This window comes from Sabethes cyaneus, chromosome 3, assembly GCF_943734655.1.
Source record: "Sabethes cyaneus chromosome 3, idSabCyanKW18_F2, whole genome shotgun sequence".
Classification (NCBI taxonomy): Eukaryota; Metazoa; Arthropoda; class Insecta; order Diptera; family Culicidae; genus Sabethes; species Sabethes cyaneus.
Window position 1 is genome coordinate 44,003,488 of NC_071355.1, and position 9,870 is coordinate 44,013,357.

At 41.0% G+C, this 9,870-nt stretch overlaps 1 protein-coding gene across 1 annotated transcript; it reads left to right on the plus strand.

Annotated features, from left to right (window-relative positions):
• The first annotated feature begins 2,781 nt into the window (after positions 1–2,781).
• LOC128739520 (putative serine protease K12H4.7) lies at positions 2,782–4,352 on the plus strand. Its single transcript, XM_053835013.1, has 2 exons — positions 2,782–3,191; positions 3,254–4,352. Exons 1-2 carry the CDS (start codon positions 2,782–2,784, stop codon positions 4,350–4,352), a joined length of 1,509 nt encoding a protein of 502 aa, XP_053690988.1.
• Positions 4,353–9,870: the final 5,518 nt, after the last annotated feature.

Consider the following 9,870-nt stretch of genomic DNA (forward strand, 5'->3'; position numbering starts at 1 on the left):
GTTCCGGTACTCCCAGTATCCCAACCCTAGTAGGGATGTACCACAGAACAGAAGTGGAAGTAGAAATCGAAACACGTACATGCTACTTTCTACAGATACTAGCGAACCTGGCGGTAGCGAGTCACTTTTTTCCACGAAAACACACGAACGCATGCGAATGCACACGAAAGCATGTGAAATCTGACATGCGATTGGCAGTGAGCGGTCTGCCTATATTGCTGTTATTCACTTCTATGCGAAAACTTTCCCAAAGAAAAATAAAAACAAAAAAGACTCTGTTACCAGTTTTGATCGCCCAATCGTTCGGACTTCCACTTCTGTTCTGTGGATGTACACTGCTACAAGCAAATCCTTCGTGCCTCTGATAACAGAAGAAACACATACTTGTTCAAGACAACTTCCGTGGTTTAGATCGGCCTACGATCTTGGAAACTGTTGCGCAACAGCAATCAATACGCCCCAAAGATACTTTTGTGTCTATTTTTCGAGCTACGATCACATAGATAAACGTTGACGGCGGATAGCAAATAGCTGAAGGGAATTGATGCAGCCACCACTTCCGGTTTCAGTTACCATGATTACATTCTAGCTGCAGTTATTAGATGCAAGGAACAGGTCGTCTACAGGTCCTTAGACCTCGCACATTCTGATAGTACGCTCTAATGCCATCCGTGTTATTGGTGTGTGTTGAGAGTTCCGAAATAGTACTCCTTCTACGTGGAAATCCCGAGCTGCAAGCAGGACAAACAACACGACTGCTAGGTGCGGGCCGTAATTCGAGGGCTTCTATAATGTCAATTTCAATATGCAATGCAATGCATATAGCCTTCTGGTGAAGATCGTCCAAAAGATAGTTGAGACGGGCTGGAAGCGTTTATAGCTTTGTAGCGATAATTATGGCAGTAGCTGTCAAACAGCAAAAAGCGAAAATCGGTTTTATTTCAGCTGTCGGCAGAGTGTGATAAGTCTACTTAAGCTTATAATCTGATTCTTAACCTTCTGCGGCTGAGGTGGTAGTCTGACAGACACCAGAAATGCAACAGTTGCGTTATGTATTGTATTTTTATTTTAAAGTTATAGTGTCTTCCCGACTCATATTTTCGGTCTAATTACACCCTATAGGTTGCTAAAGATATGTAGGGTAGATGCTCCAGTAATGGAGGGATTATGTCGGGGGATAGTGTGTAAAGACAATTTGAACGCTCAATTTATCAGTTTCCAATTGAACTACCTGATAATATGGTGCACCATAGTGTTGGCTTTAAATACATACCAAAATTATACCATTCTGCTGGTTAATATATCTAAAATATTGCTTTTCCTGACATTAGTATGTGCTCCTAAAGTAGTGGTAACGTTCCTATAATAGTGGAAAATTTGCCTATAATAGTGGAATGTTGTTTACCGCCTTAGCAACGCTTGCAATTGAGCATGGCAGCAGGTGGATAACAACGTAGGCTTGTTAAAATGCTATGGATTGTTACGAATTTCTTAAGCAATTGCACTCTATTGGACTGCTGAAAAGGAATTTGTAATTTTTGCACCAACATCTTGAATTTTAACTGTGTATCTTAGATAAAACTGTTAACAAATATATATTTAACAATAGAAAACGGAAATTATCTCGAAATCCGCCAAAATTATGATATATTTCGAGTTTCCACCACTACTGGTACTACCACAACTACTGGAGCATCTACCCTACTCAATTCTAAAATAATATAAATTAGAATGTACATCATTCAATAATAGCAATTAGTAAGCTAAGTTTAGGTGTCCAGCAGACTACCACGTCAGCAGAATCGTTAAGATTAGGGCACCTCAGCCGCAGAAGGTTAAAGAGGTTATAAAAACCTTCTGAAGAATGGGCCACTTGGTCGGAAGGTTGTATTACAGGTCGGACTCGATTATCCGGGTGAAAAAATATATTTTTTATAACGTTAAACACGTTTTGAAGGTAAATACTTTAGAAAATACCTATTTACAAAAATTTTTTTTCACCCGGATAATCGAGTCCGACTTGAATAGTTTTTTATTCCTATTCCTCTATTTCATCTGCATTCCAATAAAGAATGTTTCTTGGAATCCAAATTTAGTGTAATGACGCCCTCAAGTTTAATTTTGTTATTCTTATTTTATTCCATTACGTGGGTGAAGTCATCTATAAAACCGTTGAAATATCATTTGAAAATTTGGTAACTTTTAATTATAGCTTTATGGTAGATAACCTAGCTTCTGAACGGAAGAACCTATGCCTGAGTCGACATTGATTGCAACAATAGCCCGGAAACTGCGGGTATTCACTTTTTATTGCCAGGTGCAGGGCGCCAACTCAGCGCGCCAAGGTGTTATTGTTGTGGTTCACAATCTAATCCGAATTCTTACAATCCGTGCAACCGTCTGGATTACCCGCACCGCCGAAGATTTCGAAACCACCTCCTCCTGATTGTGGTATCAGTTTTTTTATTGCTACCACCTCCATTCGAACAATTGCCCAATTTGTGCTGCTTGATAGTTGGTCGTACTTGTAGCTTATCAGTACAGTACAGTTACTGTAGTAGAATTACTCTACAAGCTTTATCAGATCTGATCGTGCTTCTTAATTACGTAAGCTAGGCTTGCCGATAACCAATCATCAAACCACTGAATGGTTGTAAAATTTACGATCCTTCAAATTGTTTTAGATTTTTGTCGAAAATTTAAACGTTTCCTAGCTGGAAATCGACCGTCAATGTCTTAGACGTTAACGAACATCCGAAGAAACAAGACATAGTGTAAAAAATGGTGACCAAACGGGCCTTAGTAAGCCTGCTGTTTGCGACCGTAGTCGCGCTGGCGGTAGCGAAACCCACCGTGAAGGTTGCTCCCTTCGTACAGAAGCTGCTCGACACTTTCCCAACCCCGCAAGTGCCGGAAGGGTACGTGTCGACTAATCCGCACACGACCGGACACACGTTCCGCACGCGTGTGGACCATTTCAATCCACAAAACCGGGCAACGTTCGAGTTCGGATATTTCTCCAACGATGAGTACTACCAAGCTGGTGGACCGATTTTCATCTTCCTTGGTGGACATTGGCCGCTCGAACAGTACTTCATTGAGCACGGACATTTCCACGATATCGCCAATTACGAAAATGCCTGGCTGTTCACCAACGAACATCGTTACTACGGAGACAGCGTTCCAACGGAGTAAGTTCTTTGTGATCCCTAAATTTTAGTATAATTTCGTCTAATCCGGTTCGTTACTCTAGGGATCTGTCGGTTGAAAACCTCCAATTCTTAACCGTTGAACAGGCTTTGGTGGATGTGGCTGAATGGATCATTCATTTGCGTCGTAATGTCGTTCGGGATGAGCAGGCACGAGTCATTCTGGCTGGAACCGGTTATGCTGGAGCAATCGCCACCTGGATGCGTCATCGTTATCCACATCTGGTGGACGGAGCATGGGTTTCGAGTGGACAAGTCGATGCCCGGTTCAACTTCAAGGAGTATGCTTACGAAATCGGAGAGGTGATTCGTCAATTCGGTGGAGACGATTGCTTCGGAACTATTTGGCGTGGTTTCCGTACCGGAGAAGCTCTCTTCGATTCCGGACTGGGTGAAACCGTTACTGATCTGTTCAACACTTGCGCCCCGGTTAACACGGAGAACATGTTGGATGTTGAGACGTTCTTCTTCAATGTAAAGTCGAGCCTTCAAGATTATATTCTGCGCGCACCACAAAGGACAGAATCTACCATAGAACTGTGCCAGCAGTTGGAAAATAGCACTGCTCAAACTGACTTGCACGTTCTTGCCGAGTGGATCGCAGAACGTCACAGCGATTTGGCTTGCATGCCGTTCGATTTTGCCACCACCGTCGAAGCTCACCAGAATGTTGAAATTCATTTCCCGGAGAACAATATCCTCGGTCTGCGGCAACGCGTCTATCAGTTCTGTACGGAATTCGGTTGGTTCCTGACGGCGGACTCTCCCGATCAACCGTTTGGCTTCCGCGTCACGATGAACTTCTTCCTGAACTTCTGCCGTGCCGTTTACGGAGAATGGCTTACCAGCGAGGTCGTGGTCGATGGAGTGCACCTGACCAACATCCACTTCGGCGGTAAAGATCCCCGCATCTCGAACGTTCTGTTCACGAACGGAGGTCTGGATCCGATTCGGGACATTTCGATCACCGACTATCACCAGCCGCAGGCCAATGCGATCGTTATTCCTGGCTACTTTAACAGTGCCGATTTAAATGCGATTTCCGGCTTTGATTCACCTGCCCTGCTTGATGCCAAGCACACCGTTCAGCTGTACATCGAGAGTTGGCTCGTTCAGGGCGTCGTTCCGATCGAGAGCAATTGAAGTGTGAATCGAGTGAATTGTAGAGTTTGGGCTCTAGTTTTAAAAAATATATTATTATGAGTCACATCAAATCAGTTAAGCGACGCTAAAGCAGTGACATTTTATCTGCTAACAAGGTATATTTTAATCAAATAAAGAAAACCTGGATGCCTGAAGGTATTTTGAGCGAAATGGAGAGGTTTTTGAGGTTTATTGACTTTTACAGTTTATGACCATTTTAGAAAAGGTAGGCATGTTATCCGCTGGAATGGAAGTTCCATATATCATGCCTAAACTGTAAACTAAGACTTTCAATTCAACCATCCAAACGTTGGTTTTGATCCACTTTCCTACACTTTACATTGATTTGTAAATATTTCATAGAAGATCTATGAAATTTCTTGCGACCTGAGCTTCTCAGTGGGCATCAAGGTACGACGCTTGGCTAACAAACCAGTCGTCGTTGGTTCAAATCTCGACTGGGAAAAGCTTTAAGCGTTAACCCCGCCATTGTCCTGTAGCTTTACAGCTGATTGCGAAGTCTGTACGATAAAGAAGGCAATCAGGTTATAAGCTTAAGTAGGCTTATCACGCGCCGCAGAATGCAGCAATAAAACCGATTATATTCTGCGTTATTTGACAACTACCACCATAATATAACGAAGCTTTTCGCTGCGAAGCTATGAAAAGCAGAAGCTAAATCATTTAGCCAGCTTTGTTAACTTGAAAATACATTCGTGAGTGGAAAAGTTAAAGTTTTACTATCAGATCATCTTGATCGATTTGGTTTATAGCAAGCATAATGAAATATCCCAAAAATGATTAATAAATTTTCAACAGTCTCCGTAGTTTTGGGGTATATGTGCGTTAAATTTTATCGTGGATATTAATATGATAGGTGGATAAAGAAAAAGACTGCTTCAGAGATGTCGGTAACTTGTTATTAAGTGCTGACTTCTTCATGTAGGCAACTAGCTTTTTTAGTGCTTCTAAAGATTCGACCACCTCTGCATACTCTCCTTTAGCCACTTTGTCCTCAAGTAGCTATTAGATGCAAAACAATCAGATTCATCATATGGCATTGACATTCAAAACGTTTTTCAAAAACGTGAAGACCGTACTTCCTCTATCAGTTACACTTACTGAGCTCTTCATAACAAAATCGACTATAAAGGAACTTTCAAAAAAACTCTCCAAGCTTAGTTTTGATCTTACTTCGAATATTCTCAATACTTTTCTTCTCCTCAAAGTCGACGAATCCTAAGCATGGGAATCGTAACTTTCCGAGGTTGTCGTAGTAGTGGGTAGTAATCGATAAAAAATGCTGCTGTTTGTACTTATCTGACCACAAATCAAAAGTAAAGCTCAGCTTCGAGAAAGCTGAAACATTTTCAATGTTTTCCTTTACGGCCAAAAAAATTTGTTCCTTACCTCTTCGAGTCTTTGTCGTTTCAATGTATGACGACTTTGCTATATTTTATCAATGTTGTAGGGTCCATGTTTAGCTCCAAAGTTTATAAATTCCGGACAGATAGTGTGAAATCCCGTGCCTTCAGCACTACTAATACCTTCTAGGCCCTTGGTAACAATCTGGTTTAGACGTACAATTTGTTGGTCTGCGATACTGTTTTTCTTCACGATTGCTGTTATTTTCGGTTGACTTATAAGAACTGCAACTTCTTTCTTCTGAACCTTCTTTTCATGAGTTGAAATATGTAAGCGGAGCGAATTCGTACCAGTTTTTTCACTGTTCCACGATAGTAAAACTTTACATTCACGACACCGAACGGAATTCACCGTTTTGCAATCAACTTCCACCGTTTGAAATATTTTCCACACATCAGATTTGTCGCGCGATTTGTCATGTCAGCTAGCTTAAAACGATCACTATTTGACTTAATCAATGACTCGATTGCAAATTTCGCGTTACCCACAGTTTGCTTAGAAGGACCGGTAGCCTGCCATAGGTAGGATAATTCATGGGTCACTATTTATATACTACTAGCTGACCCGACAAACTTCGTATTGCCACAAATTAACCTGTGTTGTACATAAATCATGAATCTCGGATGATCTTTGTCACTTCTCGAGTTTTGCAAGCCCCCCAGTGGGCGGCGCTTCCGACGGCGGGTCACCGGCAACACTCGCGACCGGCTCGTCCTGAATGATCTAGTGTTACTATAGATAGTTTTTGTGGTCTTGTTATTGATTAATGTTTTATGGAAGAGTCTCGAATTTCTCGAGTTGGATTAGTTTTTGAGTTTCGCAAAAATTTCTGTTTTATTTGTATGAGAGTCCATATCCCCCTACCACAGGGGTGAGAGGTCTCTAACTATCATAAAATAAATTCAAGACTCAAAAATCTCCTACATGCTAAATTTGGTTCCATTTGCTTGATTAGTACTCAAATTATAAGGAAATTTGTATTTCATTTGTATGGGAGCCCACCCTCTTAAAAGGGAAAGGGGTCGTAATACACCACAGAAAAAAAATTCTGCCATCTAAAACTCCCACATGCCAAATTTGGTTCCATTTGCTTGATTAGTTCTAAAGTTATGAGCAAATTTGTATTTCGTTTGAATGGGAGCCCCCCCCCTCCTAAAAAGGTAAGAAGTCCTAATTCATAATGGGAAAAATGGTTGCCTCCAAAAACACCCACATGCCAAATATGGTTCCATTTGCTTGATTAGTTCTCGAATTATGAGGAAATTTGTATTTCATTTGTGTAGAAGCCCCCCCTCTTGAAGTGTGGAAGGATCCTAATTCACCGTAGAAAATATTTTTGCCTCAAAAAACCTCCACATGCCGAATTTGGTTCTATTTGCTTGATTAGTTCTCGAGGTATGGGGAAATTTGTATTTCATTTGTATTGGAGCCCCCCCTCCTAATGTGGGAAGAGGTCCTAATTCATCACAGAAAAAATTCTTGCCTCCAAAAACACCTATACGCCAAATTTGGTTCCATTTGCTGGATTAGTTCTCGAGTTATGAGGAAATTTGTATTTCGTTTGTATAGGACCCCCCTCCTAAAGTGGGGAGGGGTCCCAATTCATCATTGAAAAAAAAATTGTCTCCAAAAACACACACATGCCAAATTTGGTTCAATTCGCTTGATTAGTTCTCGAGTTATGAGGAAATTTGTATTTCATTTGTACAGGAGCCCCTCCTCTTAAAATGGGGAGGGGTCCTAATTCACCATAGAAAATTTTCTTGCTCTCGAAAACCTTCACATGCCAAATTTGGTTGCATTTGCTTGATTAGTTCTCGAGTTATGAGGAAATTTGTATGGAAGTCCCCCCTCTTAAAGGGGAGAGGAGTTATAATTCCTCTTATAAAGAGGGGAGGGGTCTCAATTCACCATAGAATAAATTCTTGTCACCAAAAAAAACACCCACATGCCAAATGTTGTTCTATTTGCTTGATTAGTTCTCGAGTTAGGAGGAAATTTGTATTTCATTTGTACAGGAGCCCCCCCTCTTAGAGTGGGGAGGGGTCCTAATTCACTGTAGAAAATTTTCTTGCCCTCGAAAACCTTCACATGCCAAAGTTGGTTCCATTTGCTTGATTAGTTCTCAAGTTATGAGGAAATTTGTATGGAAGCCCCCCCTCTTAAAGGGGAGAGGAGTTACAATTCCCCTTATAAAGAGGGAGGGGTCTCAATTTACCATAGAATAAATTCTTGTCACCGAAAACACCCACATGCCAAATGTTGTTCTATTTGCTTGATTAGTTCTCGAGTTATGAGGAAATTTGTATTTCATTTGTATAGGAGCCCCCCCCTCCTAAAGTGGGGAGAGGTTCTTATTCATCATAGATAACATTCTTGTCTTCAAAAACACACACATGCCAAATTTGGTTCCATTTGCTTGATTAGTTCTCGAGTTATGAGGAAATTGGTATTTCATTTGTACAGGAGCCCCCCCTCTTAAAGTGAGGAGGGGTCCTAATTCAACATAGAAAATTTTCTTGCCCTCGAAAACCTTCACATGCCAAATTTGGTTCCATTTGCTTGATTAGTTCTCGAGTTATGAGGAAATTTGAATGGAAACCCCTCCTCTTAAAGGGGAGAGGAGTTATAATTCCCCTTATAAAGAGGGAAGGGGTCTCAAATTACCCTAGAATAAATTCTTGTCACCGAAAACACCCACATGCCAAATTTGGTTCTATTTGCTTGATTAGTTCTCGAGTTATGCAGAAATTTGTGTTTCATTTGTATGGGAGCCCCCCCTCTTAGTGGGGAGAGGGGTCTCTAACCATCACTAAAACCTTTCCTGGCCCCAAAAACCTCTACATGCAAATTTTCACGCCGATTGGTTCAGTAGTTTTTGATTCTATAAGGAACACAGGACAGACAGACAGACAGACAGACAGACAGACAGACAGACAGAAATCCTTCTTTATAGGTATAGATAGTGTAGGGCGCCTCTCTGACCCTCCTTTAATGTCCGTAGTCCGGTTGCTCTGAAACAAAATTAAAGAAAAAAGCATTAGTATTCTGTTTAAACACTCACCTGTAAATTGGAGTCAACTTTCCTGGCATGTTTATCCTGAATCCATCGGTGTTCCTGGCATCATCCTTCAATAATATAATAATCGATCTGTTGATCGGCCCCTCCAAGTCGTTGGCCGCCGTAGTCGCCCTGAGGGAAATAATCCAGATATGATAAATTCCTTCACTACAATATTAATACGAATTAGCGGGGGACAATTTACTCGTTTCACATAAATTTGTCCCATATTTCATTTCACTTACCTGTTTTTCACGATATATTCGTCAGCAGCAAATACACAACACCGGCACGGTTTACATTCGTTTTGACATTTTGTTCGTTGCTGTTCGCGAGTACATATGTGTGCGTAATTCATACGGAGCTTTTATAGCAAGCTATAGGGTGGTTCACCATTTCGTTTGTTTCGTGGAAATCGAATGTTTTCGATGTTAGAAACAAAACGTAAAATGGTTAATTATTTATATTTCGAGTACAGGTCATGTTTCACGTTATCGGAATAGGTCCGGCGTTGAAACATTGGTGCTAATGTGTTGGAAATTTATACGAATTACGTTGGCAGGTTTCTCAGTGGTCAATTATTTGGTAAAGAGTTACTACTGGGGAAGTTAATGTGGGAGGTTGCGTTTTGCTAATAGAAGAAATTTGTTCAGGAGTATCCTGAGGTTTTCTTCGAAAGCAAGGCTGATGGTGTATTATTTTGGGATACCTTTCCCACCTATGTTGGAGTAATCCTTGGAATGTATATGCCAATTCGTTGTAATTATGGGGAATATGTATGGCCGCTATAGGTGGCAGATTTCTCGTTGGTCGTATATCGGCGCAGGAGTTACTGCTTGGGATTTCGATTTGGGGAAAATATACTGCGACTTTGCTCGATCTAGAGTGGATATGAAGATGTTGAAGTGTTGATGTATGAACCGCGGCACAGTAACGAAGAAATGTCTTACATTCAAGTACAGTAATTTCTTTTTGGTGAACCATTAGTCATTTGTATAACTTTGGAAATAGTAGTTTAAGTAGTTTGTAAAT